Source organism: Neoarius graeffei, chromosome 16, assembly GCF_027579695.1.
Source record: "Neoarius graeffei isolate fNeoGra1 chromosome 16, fNeoGra1.pri, whole genome shotgun sequence".
Lineage (NCBI taxonomy): Eukaryota > Metazoa > Chordata > Actinopteri > Siluriformes > Ariidae > Neoarius > Neoarius graeffei.
The window spans coordinates 40882542-40904722 of record NC_083584.1 but is presented as its reverse complement, the minus strand read 5'-3'; the positions used below and the strand labels follow the sequence as shown (position 1 = coordinate 40904722).

Sequence of the window (22181 nt, the reverse complement as noted above, 5' to 3'; positions counted from 1 at the left end):
ACCTACGGTCAATTTAGAGCCACCAATTAGCCTAACCTGCATGTGGGGGAACCTGGAGCATCTGGAGGAAACCCACACAGACAGAGAGAACTCGCAAACTCCACACAGAAAAGCCCTCGTCAGCCACTGGGCTCAAACCCAGAACCTTCTTGCTGTGAGGCAACAGTGCTAACCACTACACCAACTGAAGACATCAAAAATATTAAATAACATATGGAACATATTTGGAATTATGTGGTAAACAAAAATGCTAAAATTGTTGCATATATCAATAATAAGGTTGAAAATCAAATCTGAAAGAAAGATTAGAAACAGTGCGTGAAATAGCAGTTTAGCTTTGTAGCTCCCCTTTTGTATGCTAAGACTTGAAAATTACTCCATGTCAGATAGCTGATGTACAGACCTCTTTGCAAGAACTTGAAGCCTGTCACAATATCTTACATTACAAAACGTGAAGCACTGGATAGACAAATGAATGCTGTAATTAGCTACTGATTGACAGTACCAGTCAAAAGTTTGTACACCCCTACTCATTCATAGGTTTCTGTATTTTGACTATTTTCGACTGTTAGGGGTGGTGGGGGTGTGGTGAGATTAGGATCCAGAAGCAGAACACACAGACAGTAATCCAATAAATAATGTGATTTAATCCAGGGAAAGGGCGTGGCAAAAAGGTAAACAAACAGTATAGAAAAAAAGAAAACAGAAAAAAACAGTCCAGGAAAAAAAAAGAGACAAAAAACTTGACAAAAAAACGAGGTGGGCAAGGACAAAAACGTGAGTGCAAAAGACATGAAAAATAGTCCAGACAAAAAAAACCTTTGAGACAAAAAATGAGGCAGGCAAGGACAAAACACACTAGCACAAAAAACATGAAAAAGACAAAGCGTTAGTGCAAAACCCGTGACAAGAACAAGCAGGCTAGAGAGCAAAAAACCAAGAAGCATAAAGGGCACAGAAACGGCGAGAAAAACTGATGAGACGTTCTGGCGAAGTCCCTGTCTGAGAACGGTGTTTTCATAGACAGCAGAGAAAACCAGGAAGTGAATGCAGGCAAGATGGAATTACCATCCCGGATCCGGATTAGCGCTGACCTGGGAGATAAGTAATCTCCGGAGTGGATTTTTTTTTGTTTCCCACATAATCCCATATATGTACCAGATGTTATTTCATAGTGTTGATGTCTTCAGTACTGTTCTACAATGTAGATGTCATGCTCGGAGACCAGGGGTTTGAGCTGTGATACGTGAAAGGTGGGGTGAACACGTCACATGGTGAGTGGTAATGCCAGCCTAATGGAACATGGGTTGATTACCTTCTTGACGAGAAAGGTTCCAAGGAACCTGGGTGCTAGCTTGCAGGAGATGGTTCTAAGTGGCAGGTGGCGCGTGGAGAGCATGACTCGTTGTCCTACCCGGTAGGTGGGTGCCTTGGAGTGGCGTTTGTTGGCCTGCCTCTTGGATGCGAGGGCGGAGCGAATGAGTCTTCTCTGGGCCAATGCCCACGTCCTCCTGCAGCGATGTATAAAAAGAGCTGGGCTGAGGGTATGGCGACCTCCTCCTCTTGGCTGGGGAACAGTGGTGGTTGGTAACCTAGGGAACACTGGAATGGAGAGAGATCTGTGGCAGAGGAAGGGAGAGTGTTATGAGCATATTCGATCCAAGGTAGGTACTTACTCCAAGAACTGGCATCCCTGGACGCCATGCACCTGAGTGCTACCTCCAAAGCTTGGTTCACCCGTTCTGCCTGGACATTGGTTTGTGGGTGGAAGCCTGAGGAGAGACTACAGGTGGCCCCGATGAGTTTTCAGAAGGCCCTCCAGAATTGTGCAGTGAACTGAGGACCCTGGTCAGAAATGATGTCAGTAGGCAGTCCATGTAGACGGAAAATGTGCTGGATGAGTAGTTCAGCAGTTTCTTTGGCTGAGGGGAGCTTGGGCAGAGGGATGAAATTAACAGTCTTGGAGAAACGGTCAATAATAGTAAGGATGCAATCTGAGTTGGGGAGTCCTGTGATGAAGTCCAGGGTGATGTGAGACCAAGGTCGATGTGGAGTCGGGAGGGGTCTTAGCAAGCCGGCAGGGGGTCGATTGGATGTCTTGTTCCGGGAGCATGTGTTGCAGGCTGCCATGAACTCCTGGACATCTTCCTTGATGGATGGCCATCAGAAGCACTGCTGGATGAGTGCCAGGGTTCAGGCAGCTCCCAGATGACAGGCCAACTTGGAGCCATGACCCCACTGCAGCACCTGGGTTCACACAGGACCGGGAACAAACAGATGATTACGTGGAATGTCATTGGAGTTACCTTCTCCAGGGCCTTCTGCACTAGTGTCTCAACCTCAAGTATGGCGGCCCCCACCAGGCAGCATGGAGGGAGGATGGTTTTGGGCGTTTTGGACTCCTCCTGGCGGGAAGAGAACGTCCTGGACAGGGTGTCGGGCTTGCCGTTCTTGGAGCTTGGGCGGTAGGAGAGCGTGAATTTGAACCAGGAGAAGAGAGACCATCGGGCTTGTCGAGAATTGAGGCATTTGGTAGACTTGAGTTACTCCAAGCTTTTATGTTCGGTCCAGACTAGGAAGGGGAGATTAGACCCCTTGAGCCAGTGCCTCCACTCCTCCAAGGCTAGTTTCACAGCCAGTAGCTCTCTGTCACCAATGTCAGTTACATTCAGCTAGGGACAGCCGGCGGGAGAAGGAGCACGGGTGGACCTTGTTGTCACTGGCCCTCTGGGAGAGAATGGCTCTGATCCCTGACTCGGAAGTGTCGACCTCGACAATAAACTGCTTGGTAGGATCAGGTATGGTGAGAATGGGTGCTGTGGTAAACCTGCACTTGAGCATGGAAAAAGCTTTCTCTGCTTCCTCCCCCCACTTGTACTGGGTCTTGGTTGAGGTCAGGGCTGAGAAAGGTCCGGTCGCCGTGCTGAAGTCGCAGATGAAGCGCCTGTAGAAGTTGGCGAACCCAAGGAAGCACTGGAGCTCTCGTCTCGAAGATGGGGTGGGCCAGTCAGCGACTGCCTCCAGCTTGATGGGGTCCATCTGAATCTTAGCTGGAGAGATGACGAACCCCAGGAACGAGACAGAGCTTTGATGGAACTCGCTTTTCTCTGCCTTGACGAACAGTTTGTTCTCTAGCAGGCGTTGGAGGACCTGCCGGACATGACCCCGATGTTCCTCCAGGGAGCGAGAGAAAATCAGGATGTCATCCAGGTACACGAAGACAAAGGTGTTAAGGAAGTCTCTCAAGACGTCGTTAACTAGTGCCTGGAAGACCGCAGGCGCGTTGGTCAGGCCGAAAGGGACCGCAAGGTACTCGTATTGGCCTGTGGCGGTGTTAAAGGCCGTCTTCCACTCGTCCCCTTCCCTGATCCTAATGAGATGGTAGGCATTGTGTAAGTCTAGTTTAGTAAACACTTTGGCTCCCTGGAGTAGTTTGAAGGCCGTGGTCATGAGCGGTAGTGGATAATGATTCTTGATTGTGATAGCGTTGAGACCACGATAGTCAATGCAGGGGCAGAGTGACTTGTCCTTCTTTTTGACGAAGAAGAGCCCCGCCCCTGCTGGGGAGGAGGAAGGGCGGATGATCCCAGCTGCCAGTGACACGGTGATGTATTTTTCCATGGCTTGTCTTTTGGTGGGAGAAAGAGAGTAGAAGCGTCCCTTGGGTGGCACTGACCCGGGCAGGAGGTCGATACCACAGTTGTAGGGTTTGTGAGGAGGGAGGGACACTGCTCGGGTCTTGCTGAAAACTACCAGGGCATATCCTGGACCAACTTTGTGTTTTTTTTTTTTAATATGAAAGTATGTCCCTTTACACACTCATCCAGAGGGGTAATTTTGCACAAGGCCATCTGTCTACAGCAGAAAAAAATAAAATAACAAAACGCGTCTGGAAAAATCCCAAGGGAGTCTGGAGCCAGATTCGTGACATCACGTGCAGATCCGCCAGCAGGCTGAGAGAGCTTGCATGGGTTCAGTGCACAGTTTGTGTAGACCAAGTTTAGCAGCTAGCGATTTTGCATTGACATATGGAATTGTCGCCTGAGCTTCTAAACCCATGGATTCATGTATCAATGCTCATCTATCTATTGTTAAATAAATCATTTTTTCTAATCACTTTTATGTATTGATATTTCTTCATTTAGAAGAGTACTGGCTACTGTAGGAGAAAGATTTCATAAGCTACACACATGGAATCGGCTAAGCAGGGTTGTATATACATTTAATGTGTTTGACAGGTCCCAAGAGCTCAAGCCCTGACACGCATATCCCTTGATGCATGTGAAGTAAAATGTAAAGAAAATGTGACCTTGGGCACTGTATGAGACAGCTGCCTCTCCAGTAGCTTTGTAGTTTTTAGCTCTTTAAACCTCTTTTTCCACCTTTTTACTTTTCTGCTCTTCTTACGAAGACGTAGTGTGTTTTTCTTCATATCTCATGGATATTTTTAACTTTAACACACAACCAGGAGCCAGTTTTCTTGCTTATTCGAGAGAGGAGCTGCTGGCCCTGAAAACAATGGGACGAGCCGGGATACGACACCCCAACCCCGGCCGAGCTGAGGAGGAAACCCAGGGGCTGCAAAGCCGGGGCTAAACTAAAAGCTAGGCTAGCGGCGCTAGAAACCATCCATTTCCTCCATTATCATGGGGAATTTGAACTCGCTGCCGAATAAGGTCGACGAGCTATCTGCACTGAACAACCAGCGGATTTACCGGGAGAGCAGCTTATTTATTTTTACGGAGACATGGCTAACACACCTTGTACCAGATGCTAATGTGGACTGCTAGCATCACCATCTGTGTTTACATCCCTCCGAGGGCAAACGCAGCCACTGCATGTGAGGGGATTCACTGTCACAGCAAGGCTAGTTAGATACTTTGGCTGCTTTTTAACAGGCTGTGGACGGTATCTTTTTAATTTCCCTGAGGGAACCCTCCCAAAGGGATCAATAAAGTTCTATCTAATCTAATCTAAGTAAGTGTATTATCGCCCAGCGCTTTCATGTTGTTTACTTTTGTGTGTGTCAATAAATAACATTATCTGTGTACTACACAAACACAGGAACACCTAATTTAGAGTTTAGTCTCTCTTATTTCTTACCCTGGCAACAGTCAACTTGTGAATCGCCGATTTTGTTGGTCCTCGGCTCTGTTGGTCATCGGCTGCTTCCGGGTGCCTCGCACGAAGCGCTCCCATTTCTCTCTCATTGTCTGGTCTTTTGGAAAATGATGAGTACTAATCCCATCATGACTGGTGTTGTTACACCCTCCTACGATACATCTGTTAACCATTTTAATAATTACGTGATAATGTTGAAGAAATTTGCAGAAAACCACCAGGTCGTTTCCTCATAAACAAACCAGTGCTGACGTAGGATTCAGAGGGAGGCATCCCGCACGTGATGTCATGAAAATCAACGTTTGCCGGGAAATCCAAATGCCAAGTTTTTTCAGAGGCGGATCAATTCGCCTCAAATGACTTGATTTCAACTGAATATTTCTGGTATTGCGCAAGGTAAAAAAATTACACAAAATGCAAAATGTTACAGATATTTGACCAAAATTTAATATAAAATAGGAGAATTACATTGATCTTGCTTCTCCTGTAGTCAGCTGGGATAGGCTCCAGCTTGCCTGCGACCCTGTAGAACAGGATAAAGCAGCTAGAGATGATGAGATGAGACATTGATCTTGCTCCTGAATTTACCTGCGATATGCCCTTTAAAGTCCAGATATTCCAGGGGCACGTGAGAGAGGTCAGGAAACTCGCTGGCTGAGGGCTGTGGTGGTTTGGCGGGAGGCAGAGCGGAGTTAAGGCAGGAGGCCAGGCAGGAAGGACTCCAGCCTAGGATGGTGTTATTAGTCCAATTTAAGTGAGGGTTGTGCTGCGTCAGCCAAGGTAGTCCTAGAATGACAGGAACGTGAGGGTCATTCATGATGTGAAATTGAATAGTTTCGGAGTGATTGCCTGAAATCCTTAAGGTGAGCGGGGCAGTAAGGTGAGTGATGGTGGTCAAGCCAGTGCCGTTGAGTGTCAGGATGGTGAGAGGGACCTCGAGGGCGAGTAACGGGATTCCGAGATCCTTGGCGGTAGTGGAGCAGATCAGGTTCCTGTCCGCCCCTGAGTCAATGAGTGCCTGAAGATGGTGATGCCGGTTGTTGTAGGTGATGATAACAGGGAGCAACGGTCGGTCAGCAGGGGACTGGTTCCGAGCATTGCCCACCAGGGCCCCTCGATTCACTGGTGGGCTCGTCCTTTTAGTGGGCAGGCTCGGCAGATATGTCCTTGCTGACTGCAGTAGAAGCAGGCCCCCGTGCTCTGCCAGTGCAGTCGTTCCTCCGCTGACACCTGTACCCGATCCACCTGCATGGATTCGACGGACGAGGTGGAAGGTGGAGAGGTGGTGAAGCTGGGGCAGTTCTTCTCTCTCCTCCATTGTTGAATCCGAGCATTGATGCGATTGGCAAGGTCCATGAGGCTGGAGAGGTCCGACGGCAGTTCCCGAGAGACTAGTTCATCGTTAATGGCGTCGGACAGGCCATGTAGGAACGCGTCGACCTGGGCACTCTTGTTCCAACCGCATGACGCTGCCAACATCCGGAACTCGATGGCATAATCCGAGGTAGATCAGGACCCCTGCTGCAGCTCCCTAGCCGCCTCCCGGCCAGACAGAGATCGGTCAAATGTTCGCCTCATTTCCTCTGAGAATTCTTTGAAGCTGGAACAAAAGGATGCATCGGCGTCCCAGACTGCTGTTCCCCATTCCCTGGCCTTGCCAGTGAGGAGTGTGATGGTATAGGCTACCCAGGAGTGTTCTGTGGGGAAGGCCAGAGGTTGCAGCTCCAAGATCAGTGAACATTGAGATAGAAAAGATCTGCAGGTACCTGGTTCTCCACTGTAGGGCTGAGGCGAAGGGAGTCTCGGTTCGTGGAGAGCGGCGGTGGCAGGAGGTGAAGAAGGAGGCGGCTGGGCAGGAAGGGGTAGGCACGGCTTGGGAGTGCTGGAGTTGCGTGGCTAGAAGGTTGAGTGAATTGGACAGGGTGAAGAGGTTCTGGGTAATCTGTTGTAGCTCCTGTTGGTGGGTCCTGAGGAGAGCTCCTTGCTGCTGTATAGCCACTCTCAGATGGATCAGTTTTGCTGGATCCATGTTGGCTAGAACGTACTGTTAGGGGTGGTGGGGGTGTGGGGAGATTAGGATCCAGAAGCAGAACACACAGACAGTAATCCAATAAATAATGTGATTTAATCCAGGGAAAGGGCATGGCAAAAAGGTAAACAAACAATATAGAAAAAACAAACAGCAAAAATAGTCCAGGAAAAAAAGAGACAAAAAACTACAAAAAAAACGAGGTGGGCAAGGACAAAAATGCTAGTGCAAAAGACATGAAAAATAGTCCAGACAAAAAAACTGAGATAAAAAACGAGGCAGGCAAGGACAAAAAACACTAGCACAAAAAACTTGAAAAAGACAAAACGTTAGTGCAAAAACCGTGACAAGAACAAGCAGGCTAGAGAGCAAAAAAAACCAAGAAGCATAAAGGGCCCAGAAACTGCAAGAAAAACTGATGAGGCGTTCTGGCGAAGTCCCTGTCTGAGAACGGCGTTTTTATAGACAGCAGAGAAAACCAGGACGTGAATGCAGGCAAGATGGAATTACCGTCCCGGATCCGGATTAGCGCTGACCTGGGAGATAAGTAATCTCCGGAGTGGAAGTCCGGGGCGGAGCATGACATTTACATTGTAGAATAATACTGAAGACATCAACACTATGAAATAACATCTGGAACATATATGGGATTATCTCATCTCATTATCTCTAGCCGCTTTATCCTGTTCTACAGGGTCGCAGGCAAGCCGGAGCCTATCCCAGCTGACTACGGGCGAAAGGCGGGGTACACCCTGGACAAGTCGCCAGGTCATCACAGGGCTGACACATAGACACAGACAACCATTCACACTCACATTCGCACCTACGGTCAATTTAGAGTCACCAGTTAACCTAACCTGCATGTCTTTGGACTGTGGGGGAAACCGGAGCACCCGGAGGAAACCCACGCGGACACGGGGAGAACATGCAAACTCCGCACAGAAAGGCCCTCGCCAGCCACGGGGCTCGAACCCAGACCTTCTTGCTGTGAGGCGACAGCGCTAACCACTACACCACCGTGCCTGTCTGAGATCAAACAGTGTATAATAAAAATAGTAAATAAACAATAAATAATAAAAAAATCAAACAGTAAATAATAAAAATCCAGTAAATAGCCCTATTCCACAACTGTAGTAATCCATATTATGTCAAGAAAGGCTCAAGTAAGTAAAGAGAAACGACATCCATCATTACTTTAAGACATGAAGTGACTTTTAATTCATAAAAATCAAGCAAAACTTTGAATTAGAAGGTGTGAACAAACTTTCACTGGTACTGTATGTTATAAGGAACATTCCCCCCGCTCTCTCAGCTTGTCTGAATGAGGCATTTTTCAGGCCTGATGTTGGCTCGCCATCCCTAGAAGTGTAGAGGAGCTTTTAGCTGGATTGCTATACTCTCCATCTTTTTTATCTATCTTTCTTACTCTTTCATAGCAGACAGATTTTGAGTTCTGCTTTCCAAGGGGCCTTTGTATTTCCGTCTGTTCTGCATCCTTTTAGCCGGATGAAATCGACTATGCAACATTTAAAACTAATCTCTGCTACTTGAAAGATCCATTTTGTAAATGTTTCCGGTTTATATACCATACCATAATGTGGTATGTCAAATGTAAACTATTTAATCTGGGACATGTTTGCTTTAGTAAACTTGTCCTCTAGAACCTCTAGAGCCTGGGGGGCACTTTAAATGGATTAATGTCACAGTGTTAAACTGTTAATGTTTAGCCTGTCGCCTATGACCATGCATTTTGTGATTCTCACATCTGTAATGATAATGCACTTCAGGCTTCCTGCAGTGATGCTTATCCACATATTCTATTAAGATCAGAAGTGGACAAAGTACCCAACTTCATTACTTAAGTCAAAGTACAGATACCACTGGATAAATGTTACTCCGATACAAGTGAAAGTTGTACAGTCAGATTTTTAACTTAACTTAAAAGTACTGAAGTACTTCCTATTAAAACTACTTAATAATAATAATAATAATAATAATAATAATAATACGTTCAATTTATATAGCGCCTTTCACAAACCCAAGGACGCTTTACACAAGAGTTACCACAAAAAAAAAAAAAAACTAGGAAGAATAGTGTGAGGTAAAGAGAAAAGTTTTCAAGTTAGTTTTGAAGGAAGAGAGAGTGTAACAGTCATGAAGCGATTGTGGTAACGAGTTCCAAAGTTTAGGAGCAGCAACACTAAATGATCTGCCACCCATAGATGCCAGTTTAAAACGTGGGACAGTCAGAAGTCCACAGACAGAAGATCTGAGGGAGCGGGAGGGACAGTACAAATGAATTAGCTCACAGAGATAGGAAGGGGCGAAACCATGAAGAGCTTTATAGGTTAAAAGCAAGATTTTGTATTTAATCCGAGAGATAACTGGCAACCAATGCAGTTGCTGTAAAACAGGAGTAATGTGAGCAGTGCTCTTGGTGAGTGTGAGGACTCTAGCTGCTGAGTTTTGGATGTACTGCAGGCGATTGAGCAATGTGGCAGGGAGACCATAAAAGAGAATTTCAATAGTCAAGACGAGAAAAAATAAATGCATTGACCAACATATTGGCATCAGTTTCCAAGAGAAAAGGGCGGAGACGTGCAATATTGCAGAGGTGAAAGAAAGCATTCTTAGTAATTAGTTTAAGATGGGGTTCAAATGTAAGGGTGGAGTCAAAGATAACGCCAAGGTTTTTTATAACTTGGGAAGGATGAATAGACACACCATCAACATCAATAGTAAAACTGGAGAAATTCTGAACCTGTCTTTTGGTACCTACTAACAGAACCTCCGTTTTGCCAGCATTAAGTTGAAGGCAGTTCTTATGCAGCCATTGCTTAAGGTCAGTGATGCAAGTCCTTAGCAGCTGAACAGAGGCTATGGAAGGGGTGATAGTGATGTAGATTTGAATATCATCAGCATAACAATGAAAGTTAAGGCCATGGTTACGAATAATCTGGCCTATAGGAGAAACATATAAAAAGAAGGGGACCAAGGACAGAACCCTGAGGCACACCTTGAGCAACAGTAGCAGTGGATGATTTATGAACACCAATAGAAATAAACTGTTGCCTGTTTGCTAGATATGACTGAAACCAGGATAAAGCTAAGCCAGTAATACCAAAAGAAGATAGTTTGGAAATGAGTCTCTCATGATGTACGGTGTCAAAGGCAGCTGTGAGGTCCAAGAGAACAAGGACACTGAGATGACCAGCATCAGTTGAGAGCAGGAGGTCATTAACAACTCTTAAGAGAGCAGATTCAGTGCTTAATTACTTTAAGTGCTTTAATGCTTAAGTATTAAAAGTACATTTTCTATCAATGCATTGTTGTATTATTGCCACACTGTACTCCTGAAAGGAGCATAGTGTGTGGGGGGGTGTTCTTTTTTTCCTTATCTCTCCTCATGTTGTGTTTCCTTTTTATCTTCATCCCTGTCTTCCTGTCCTGTCTACCCTATGTCAATTGTATGTTGTATATGTATGGACAGGTTGACGGCTAATTTCGCTGGTACATGTGACTAGTGACAATAAAGGGCATCATCACCACAACGCTTCCAATGCCTAATGCCTCTGAAGCAACCGACTGGATTTACTGACTAGCTTGTGGACTCTGTCGAATAAACACCTTTAAACACAGATAAACACAGATATCTACATTGTTTATTTGGCAAGATTGTGCTAAAACATATTTCTGAAAGGACTTCAGATAAGTTAACGTTATTCATGTTAGCGTAGCTCTGTTTTTACATGCTAACTATCAGTGTCCAAGTTAAGGCCCCGGTCACACCGCCCGAACTTTGCTGGAGCGTTCCTGGAGAGGTGAAAAAAATTCATCACCGCTCGTAACCGTTCACCACCGTTTAACAAAAGTTGGCCCCCGTTAAAGCAACGCCGTATATGCTTGGCCACCGCTGATGTTTCTCGAGGGGCCCTCCTACCGCTCCGAAAGTTTTGAGCTGCACAAAATATTGCGAGCGGTGAGGAGGGGGCAATTTTCCGCCCCGGCAAAGTTCACCCCCGCTCCACCAACGCCCAGTCAAAGTTTGGCACCGCTAGACGCAAGTTCGTGGACGCTTGGGTCCGCTAGGCCAATGCAGGAATCTTGAACGCTGGACCACTGCTGGTTCGCCAGCATTGCCCGGGCGGCGATTAAACGTTGCACAAACTTCGGTGGAGCGGTTGTAAGCGTTTTACAAGCGGACACGGGGTTGCTGGAACGGTGTCGGGCGTTGAAGCAGCTATCCATGGCGGCGATGAACTTTGGTTTGGCGTTGGTATAGAGGTGTCGGAGCGGGACCAGAATTTGGCTATAAATACAGGCAGGGGCGCAGATACGTTTTTTGAACTGGGGGGGGACAAAAAACTGGGGGGACAAAGCTACCAGCAAACCAACCCCAACCCCGAAATGCCTGTCAAGCTTGTTGTGGGTTACCATAGCAACCAAGCTCGAGCTCGCAACCTGTGCAGTCTGCGCAGCTCAACCAACCGAATATCAGTCTTTGTTTTGTTTTATGTGAGTTGTTGCAACTATGTATACACTGCCGTGCACCTCAATAAACCGAATGGTAATTACTCTTTTGATTTTTCCGTGAGGTTTGCCTTATGCAAAGAAAGACAGCATAGACGTTTTTTCCTCCCTATAAGTGGGGGGGACCGAACGAAGTGAATTTAAATCTGGGTGGGACGAATCCCACCCGTCCCACCCTCTATCTGCGCCCGTGAATACGGGGAGAAATGGACCAGGAGCTCATTTGGAATCGAGCTGCCGTTGAATTCAGACCTCATCTGTATCGAATTTGCTCAAAGTTACAGTAAAACTGTATCACCATGGATGCTGAGAGACTTGCTATGATTGGTGCTAAACCAACTTTATACCCCCGCCGAGCCAAAGCCCACATGCGCAGAACGCCGCTATACCAACGCTCGCGTCACCGCTAAACCAACGCTCGCTACCGCTAAACCAACGCTAAAGCAACGCCGGCTTCAGCGGTGCACCGCTAAGCCAACGCCCGTGTTTTCAATTTTTTTCCCATTTTGTGCGCGGTGACGAGCGTTGTCGAAATTCGCCCCCCCCACCGTTCAAGGAACGCTCCAGCAAAGTTCGGGCGGTGTGACCGGGGCCTAACTAGCTATGTGTAAACGTTAGCTGTGGACAAAGCTGTGGCAACTTGGTGAGCAAATCCACAGAAAGTCATTTGACTAACCAGACTGCATAGCTATCGTAACATTATCGCTAGCTCTAAAAGCACAGACAACTTCATTGCAAGCTTTCTCTTGGAATAAAACGTTTATACACCTCAATACACTTCCGCAGGTTGGACGGCAAGTTTTTGTAGGTCATGATGTGGTTCGTTTTTGGCAAACAAAGCAAACATTTAAAACAAAACGAATATTTAATCCATACAGAAAACTGAAACATGGGTTCTAATTATAGCCATGAGTGCATGCGTTCTCCAGAAGAACCTCCTCCTTCCATTCCGCCATCAACTGATCATGTTCAAATAATGCTGCAGAGAAATCATTGCTCTTGATTTTATCCAGTCTATGGACGTGACATGACTCTAGTGATTACTGATAAGCTGTCTCAGTGTCACCTGCGAAAAAAACCCAATCACGTTTCAGAAAAGAAAAGAAAAAAACATCCACTTTCAAAGCTGCTTCATAATAACGAGTAACGAGGACCTTGACAGAAATGTAGTGGAGTGAAAAGTACGGTACGGTATTTGTCTTTCAAATGTAGTGAAGTTAAAGTCATAAGTTTCCAACAAAAATAATACTCGAGTAAAGTACAGATACTCAAAAAGTGTACTTAAGTACAGTACTCAAGTAAATGTACTTTGTTACTGTCCAGCTCTGATTAAGATACAGCAACTAATTAATTGCACACTGAATATATCATTAATCGGTAACTCAATCAAGATTGAGTGGACTTTTGGAAACCTTTTAAACCATTAGAGACTCTGAAACTGTTTAATGGTAACCACTAGGCCAGTTCTGATTAGGAAGTGAAACCTAATATTGCTAAAGTTTGTTTCAGCAAGGAAGGGGGTGCATTAAGAATTGTTCTAAAAAAAAACAAAAAAACAAAAACCCTCTAGGCTGTTGCTATTACATTGAAACCTTACTTGAAATCAGTCCGGCTCTGGTGCTGTGCTTTCAGATTCACCACATGAAGATATTGATCAGTGGCACAAGTCCAGCCATAGCAATGAATAATGGTAGAATAAACAGAAGCTTTCGAGAGCCAGGTTTGATTTTCTTCTTTATTTGTTTGCTGAATTTAGATGAAAATTTGGTTGCATTGACTTGTAATGGATGATGAGAGACAGGAAGGCCAAGCATGAAGGAAATCATTTTGAATTCCAGGAGTAATATTACACTCATTTACTTAAAGTTCAGCCTATTTATTTACTTCACATCTGTGGATGGCTCGGCACTTGTTCACTGTTCTATTGCTTTCTATTTATTAAAAAAGAAAATAGAAAAATGAATTGTTGTGCAGGGTGGCATGGTGGTGTAGTAGTTAGCACTGTCGCCTCACATTCAAGAAGGTCCTGGGTTCAAGCCCAGCGGCCGGCGAGGGTCTTTCTGTGTGGAGTTTGCATGTTCTCCCCGTGTCTGTGTGGGTTTCCTCCGGGTGCTCTGGTTTCCCCCAAAGACATGCAGGTTAGGCTAATTGGTGGCTCTAAATTGACCGTAGGTGTGAGTGTGAATGGTTGTTTGTCTATGTGTCAGCCCTGCGATAACCTGGCGACTGTCCAGGGTGTACCCCGCCTCTCGCCCATAGTCAACTGGGATAGGCTCCAGCTTGCCTGCAACCCTGTAGAACAGGATAAGTGGCTACAGATAATGGATGGATGGATGGATGGAATTGTTGTGCAGGTGAAAAGACCAGGCCAAGCAGACCACCTATACCGCATTGAAGTAATCCAGACCTCAGTTAGAGCAGCAGGAATCTCAGCACCAGATATTTTCAGTTGAGTGATGTGTTTCCTTGGTGTGGAGGGAATGATATTTATTTATATGCCCAGGGTTGAAAATGGCTGAGAATATACACTTACTTTATTAGGAACACCTCTACGGTATACCTGTACATTCATGCAGTTCTCCAATCAACCAATCATTTGGCAGCAGTGCAATGTACAAAATAATCCAGATACAGTTCACGAGTGTCAGTTCACATCAAACATCAGATTGAGGAAAAAAGTGTGAGCTTTATGACTGTGAACATGGCATGGCTGTTGGTTGCTCTGCTTGTTCTGTTGCTGAAAAAAGTTGCTAATGAGAGAGGTCAGAAGAGAATGGTTCAAACTGGTAGGAAGGCCACAGTAACTCCGATAACCACTCTTTATAACTGTGGTGAGGGGAGCATAGCCTTCCTGTTAGTTTGAACCGTTCTCTTCTGACCTCTCTTATTACCACATTTTTTTCATCAACAGAACATCCAGTCACTAGATCCTTTTTTTGTTTGTTTTTGTTTTTGGTAACAGTCTGTGTAAAATCTAGAGACTGTTGTGTGTGAAAATCCCATGAGACAGGCCGTTTCTGAAACAGCTTAACCCTGATAATCACTCTTTACAACTGCGGTGAGCAGAAAAGCATTACACTGCAAAAAAGATTGAAAACTGAATTTGAGGAGAAAATGACTTAATACTAGTGAAAGTATCTTGCTGCATGGACAGATATTTTTACTTGATAAGACATCTTTGAATAAGTTGGTTGCAATCTAGAACTAGGTTTAATAATCTCAGAATTGGTGTCTTGTATTCTTCTAATAGGAAATGCTAGATCGTTTCAACTCTTTTCAAGATATTTTCACTTGCTAAGAGAATTTTTTGCAGTACACAAAATATACAACACATTAATCATTTAAGCAGATGGGCTACAACAGCTGAAGACCACATCAGCTTCTACGCTTGTCAGCCAAGAACATTAATCTGCGGCTATATATGATCAGAGGGCATTTTTAAGTGACGTTTGATGTGAACATTAACTGAAGACCTGTAATAGGCCTTGTATTAGTGTATCTACATACATTTTCTCTCTCTCTCTCTCTCTCTCTCTGTGTGTTTAGGAGGGTTCACGGCTGCTGTCGGTGCCGCCATTGCAGCTTCACGGCGGCCGACACCACATCCCTGCTTGACCACTTCAACTCAGTCCATTGCCAGGACTCTAGTGAGCCAGGCTCCGCCCCTGCCAATGGCTGTTCCGCCCCCTCCACTCTCCGCATTAAAGAAGAGAGTAAAAGCGACCTGAAGCTCTACAGTCTGGTGCCCCCAGAGGCCAGACCAGCCGAGACTGTCAAGACTGAAGCCCCTGATGAGAAAGAGAAAGAGAAGCCCTGGCCTGAGGCCCGAGGAGGGACAGAGCAGCAAATCCAGGGTATGCTTTGGGTGCCAAAAGAGCGAGTGGGAGAGGTGCTGCGGGTAAGCCCCGCACCGTTCCCTCATGTGACACTAGGGTTGTTAAGCTCCACCTCAGTCCCACAGGAGCAGCAGCAGAAAGGTGCAGCTGTACTCAGAGACTCGCCGGGCCTGGTGTTCAGCCTCAGTGCAGATGCCAAGGGCTACCTGCAGGGGACACCAGCAGGCACAGCAGCTGAGAAGCCCGGGCAACAGTACCCCAGTTCAACAGAGGGCAAGAGCGCCAAGGAAGAGTCACAATCACTCCTACGGGTAAGGTCCTCTACACTCTCTATCTGCCCATTTGTTTATTTCCTCATTTTGATCCAGATTCTTTCCTGAAATAACTGTATGACTATCTGTCTTCTCCAAACATTTCATTGCTTTACCCCAGGCCTGGGTGATACAACATAAAGCAATATGAATCTTAGAGACTTCATCAATAGCAATAAGAAAATTGCTCGATAGAATGTACGATAGTTTCACTTAAATGCAAACCGTCAGAGAAGCACATAATGAATACATAAAGTTTGGTTGCATGAACAAACCCCAGACCTGCTCCGTCCCTGGCTCATAAACAGCCCATCATATCCCTTGATAACGGAGTGTGCTATGAGTGACACACACACACACACACACACACACACACACACACACACACACACACACACACACACACACACACACACAGAGAGAGAGAGCCACAGATTTAACAGGTGTATTGTTCAGTTGCACCATTGACATGTGACAACGACAGAAACAGCGTGGAGTGAGAAAACGAGCTGCATTTCTCACAGATCTTAAACATACTTATGGTGGCAGCTGGCTGAAGGGGCCAGCACTGCATGCCACAAAAATGCTCTACTTCGTGTGATTATGGATCACGTCTAGTCTGCTCTGCTCACGCAGAATGAAATATACTCTTCTTGTGCTGCTCAGTAAATCAGTAAATGTTATTGTCATGGTAATATTGACAATAACATGTAATGTACACACTGATTAAGACTTCCTACAGCATGAAAGATCTCCATTCATGTTGTCAGCTATTTGGCCAATTGTTCAAACACATAATGTACTGTGCCTTTTATTAATAGAGTACATTATGTTCCTTATTATTTATCTATCGATTATAGAACATTCTCGTTCTTCATGATTATTTGCTAAAATGAGTCGGCAAATATACTTTGAGCTGCCGTTAATATTCCTGGGCGACCCGCCTGAGTAGAGTCTGTGTGGGAAACACTGTGCAAACGATGAGGAGACTGTTGATAAAATTAAGGTGTTTAAATTCAAAATAAAGTGGTTAAATTCAACCTTTTTTTTCCTGATAATTATCCTATTAAAATAGGTCTTAAAATTATCAATAATTATCGATATTGACTAAAGTGAAACATTTTATCGTGATACATTTTTCAGCTATATTGCCCAGCCCTACTTAACCCCACTGACAATGTGTGCATGTCACTGACGTGTGTGTGTGTGTGTGTGTGTGTATTGTGTACCCAATGCCTGGTTGTTGTGGTAAGATTAAGGAACACAGCCCATAACAATAGCAATCAGTTATTTCTTTCCAGCACTTACCTTAAGTTGGGTATTTTGTTTATCCCACGCCTAGGTGTTCTATTTTTCCTCTCTCTCTCTCTCTCTCTCTCTCTTTATGTATATGTGTGTGAGTTTGTTCCTGCTTGGTTTTCAGTGAGGTCAGTTGTTTGTGCAGGCTCTTTACTGCTCTCTGTTGCCCTTAACGTAGGGTCCTCCTAATTGCGAGAGATTCGCCGAATGCAGTAAACATGAGAATAAAGACACTGCACAACGCAAGAGGAGAAACAAACATCAACATGCAGTACATCCTTGGATTGGCTCTTACGAAAGGACACACACGACAAAAATAAAAAAGCTACTGAGACATTGTGCATTTGATTTGCAGACTGCTTGCTCCTGTTACAATCTAGATAGCGCACAGTGCACTCAATTTACGTCTCAACAACAGGGAACTTGTCGTCTTTTGATCATCTGCTTTCCTGCAGCCGTCGTATTTCTTGAATTTCTCTACTGTCACCATGCAGGAGACAGTTTCATCTTAGATTTCTGTCACGAGTCACAACGTAATTACCATAACCTATTTTACTGGGATTTCATTTCCAGGTAACAAAGGAATGACTATGCAGTCATGTACTATCGAATACGTTCTCAATTTTATTTAAACAGAATACTAAGAACATGCGTTCACAAAGAAAGCAAAATACGGCAACAGCTTCACAATTAGCATAAACTATGACGTTTGTTCGATATCTGGCGGAGCTAAGGTCCATGTGAATAAAACCATGATTAAACCATATTTACATATCTGTAAATAAATATATCTCTATGGCTCACTTCATTGTCTTCTAAGCCAGTGTGTTATACATGTGTTGTTGCTTTATGAACGGGGTGATGTTATTGCTCTATCAGGTACGGTGAATTTTATAAATACGTCTGGTGTAGTGTGTTATTTTATAAAAGCAGTGAAGCGGGGCTGTATGTGGAACCCGCCATCTGTTGGAGATGAGCCCTGAGGTGATGGTAGACATATATGAAGATGAGTTTCATGAAGCCTCCTATGCAACTGACCCATGGTCTCAATTTCAGCTAAAAACACTAACTGCATGACCCTCGTGTTCCTTACAAATTGCCTTGTTCGAGGGAAGAACTTACATTGCTTCCCGTGTCTAGCCCTTGAGCTTGCCCGTGTTTTAGTGACTCACTAACACAGCAGCTTTAGTAATGGTGTCCCTGTTCGGCTTCCCACTTTCTCCACTTTAGAATCCATTGTCCACTGATAAAATGGCTTGGCTCAAAATGAAGGGCAAATTGCGAAGAAAAGGCAGACAACCAGCCCAAATGGGATGATCAATCACTTTTTAGTGCACTTCTTGAGTTACTTTTTTAGTGTACTGTCTACCTAAAAGGCAAATACATAAAGTAGTATAAGAATTTTTTTCCCAAAGCTAAAATAATAATAATTAGTTTGCACGTCCAACTGTAACTTTTATTTTATTATATGTGTTATACATGGCCATGTCATAACCTAGGCTATAGCATATCTTTTAATTAACTAACCCTTTAAAATCCTTGGACTCGCATTCCCCGCTTTTGTAACTGCATAGCTTTCCATTGTAGTTACTTGCAGTCACAGTTACCTAATAATATGCTTTACGATAAATGAGTAGATTGTAGGCTAAGAGTTTAATGACTTCAGGTAAACAGTAAGAATGCCTGCTTGCAATTAAGCATGAAAATGATCTGCAATTAAGTGGTAAATTATATTCAACGTTAGCGCTGGTGAGGAACACAGATTGACGTGAACAATTCCAGAGAACTTCCATTTGCAGAGATATCGGCGATTAAACTGTGCTTTACCTGTGTACAAAGAGGGAAATACACAGAGAAGGAAATTTAAAAAAAAGAGAAAAGAACTACCCACAATTAGTCAACTTTGAGTTGCCCTACTGCTGCATGTCTGCCCAGATGGTTCCAGAAGAGCGAGGCTTGGGTGTGGTTCTCTCTGTGGTGAAGTCATTAGCTGAGGCGTGTCGCTGAATGTATGAAACACTGGAGCACGGGTGGAGGCCCTGCTCCATCTTTCAGGAAATGTTGAATCAGATTTTTTAAATTCTTTTTTTTGTGCCAACATGGGCTTAATGGGACTCAGAAGAGCTTTAAGGTCCATCACAATATTTTTTAAGTTACCATGACTTAGCGTGTGAGTCACCATCACACTTTATAAAACCAGGCTCAGGAAGGGAGGGGCCCTTCATCGAAGAACCGGAAGAACCCGGTCTAGAGCCAGGGCTTGGAGAAGCTTTGCAGGCGTGAGATGAGAATGTCTGTATTGTATTCATCAAGGGATTAAAATATATTGAGGCAGCAGATAAGAGATCCAACGATGAGGCTTGGCTCTGTCTGCAACACAAAGGAAAATGGTGATGTTTGAAAGAGGTTTGGAATAACTTCTGGAACGTTGGATAAAGACTGGTGTAATTCAGATATAAGATAACATGAAGGCACTGGTTGGGCCTGTTAAATTTTTCCACACAGACACCCTCAAGATCTAACTTTCCACAGTGAACTTTTTTTTTTCTGTTTATTCATGGGCTTTTTGAAACTCATTTCTCACAAACTCACAAGTTCATCCTGGATATCAGCCCTTGCTAGGGCACAACAAGCAACCAAAACCGCCATGCAGCTTCTGTTTTAGAGGACCAAACACAAGACAGAGGGCCTAATTTATTTATTTATCCCTGAAGGGCTCTTCATTAGAAAACAGCCTGTTGGCTTTTAATTATGTTTTGTAATGCCAGTGTTCTTGCTCATTACTGTTTGCTCATTCGGCTTTTCGCTCTCTATCTCAGTGCTAGTGTGGGCTGTGATCAAATGTTTAATTTGTTTCTGCATGATAAAATGAAGTTATTGAATCCATGTTGCACATCATCGATTCCGTTCCTACTCCAGATGTCCTCTACTTTCTTTCTCCCCTTTTCTTCCTGAGTTTCTCTGAGGACAGTGATGGATTTAAATCGGAACTTTTCTTCTCTTGCTCAGTGCTCTCCCATTAGAAGCATAAGTGTTTATGATTACCCCACCACCAGACAACCTCAAAGCAACCAGTAAGTTCCATATTCCTTAATTCACAGCTTTTTCATATTGCAAAAGAAGGTTACGAAAACAGTTTTCAGATTATAGGATTATCATAGTGTGGCAATATCAGAAGTTCCCCTAGAAAGGACTTGAATCATTTATTTTGATTCCTAGCTAGGAGTTTCCTTTAAATGATGAATCACCGTGTAGGTTGTCAAAAAAAGTTATATCTCTTTCCTAAGTGATGCAATCGGCAAATGTTCCATACAACAATGAAAAAAAAAAGATTTGGAAAAATTGATACCAATAATAGAGTTTTGCTCTGCGTAGCTTTGGGACTGGAGGGTGAGGAAAGTAAAATAAGGAGAGAAAAGTTAATTGAGTTTGCTTCCATGAGACACTGCTTTCACGACACTGCTTTGATTGGTCAAAACACTTGGAATGTTCCTAGGATGCACTAAATTGACATTGTCGAGCATTGCGTTACACTCAGAAAGGGTCAAGTTTAACTTGAAGCAACGCTTTGCTCCTGCATTGCTATCATAATGCCTGCGGTGTCATCCGTCACGCTGCCGAACCAGAGCAAGCAATAGAAAACCTGCCGGTTTGCCGGTTATACCAGCAGTCAGTGTGATTCCAGCCTTACTGATTTTGCAGGCTAAGCTGCTGGTGACATCTGACTCAATCATTTCCACAATCACAGTTTACATGATGAAAAACTTCGCCTGCTGTTGTCCATACAGCTTTTTTTTCCCCCCACAATAGCAACCCCCAAAAAAGAGAGCTCAATTTCCATGGGATGTGCACAGTCCGTATTCCGTTACCCTGAGGTCTTTCTCTGGTCCGCTGCATAGTGTTGTCCAGATAGCACAATTAGATGGTTTGCTGCATGTCCTGATTTTTGCAATCTGATTGTTTTTGGAATGGACATGCGACATTTGAGTCAATAATTTTGTCACTAAACACTGATTGGGAGTTAGAGATGTGTTCTAAAGAAGCGTTGACATGTGACCGTACGATAATTGCCTGCCAGATTAGTAGTCCTCTAAAACAAAAAGGAAGGTGTTTGTTGCATCCGTGATGTCTAACCACATGATTAGCATTTTATTTTACTTCTTACTGCATTAAAGAATCTGTGATAATAAAGCGATCGTTATTGAGCCAATTAAAAAGCTTTTCTAAATCTCTGTGAAACCCACTAAAATATATATTTTTCAGCTTTACCTGTAGACCATCAGAGAGAAGTTCTGATTCTTCATGGTGCTTTTTATTTTGACATGATTTGCCATCTGAGTTGGGTCAGTCCATGAAATGGGGTTACCTAAATGTGACATAGAGGGAGTCACTTAAAACAATTTACAACTGAAAACAACTTTTATTTCCATGAAGCATTGACCATATAAGAAAATATAACATAGTTGTTAAGATAACTCCTGCTCTACAATGTATGATAAAATCCATAAATATTTACCCGGTTGCTAATGTAACAAGGACACGAACAAGCTTTTAAAAATAAAGGAAAAATATTGATAAAATCAATTTTTTGCTTTTATTTGCTTACTTTAAACATTAACACTGAATAAGAATTCATTAGAAATATTAGTTCAACATCATAAACACTGAAAATATGAAATACCAGTATTTCACAAACTTCATAAAATCTCTAAGATTTGAACAATAACAACAGTCATTAACAGGAAACAGTTTCATCCTATATGGGGTAAATGAGATTACTGAATTCATTACTTTACTTAGTCACACTTATATCTGCACTTCTCTAGAGCACGTGTTGTGGTGTGTGAGATCCCGCAAGAAGTTATCTCACGTCAGTTCAGCTGACCTAGATTGAGTAAATAGGTCTCGCAGGTTGTGAACGAACCAGGAAGTGAGTGGACGCTAAGTTAGGATGTGAGAAAAAACATCGATAACTTCTTTTATTGCCGTTTGTTTAAATTTCTTTCTACCTACATCGTTTTATAGTATATTCTTCTTTATATTAAAAACATCAAT

The 22181-nt window shown here is 43.9% G+C and overlaps 1 protein-coding gene across 5 annotated transcripts in view; it reads left to right on the top strand.

Annotated features, from left to right (window-relative positions):
- trps1 (trichorhinophalangeal syndrome I) overlaps positions 1-22181 on the top strand; it is a 160773-nt gene that overhangs the window by 55331 nt on the left and 83261 nt on the right. For all 5 annotated transcript variants that reach the window (XM_060942961.1, XM_060942959.1, XM_060942960.1 and 2 more), the window contains one exon: positions 15227-15827. In XM_060942961.1, the coding sequence (XP_060798944.1) occupies positions 15227-15827 (601 nt within the window). The remainder of the gene's footprint in view (positions 1-15226; positions 15828-22181) is intronic.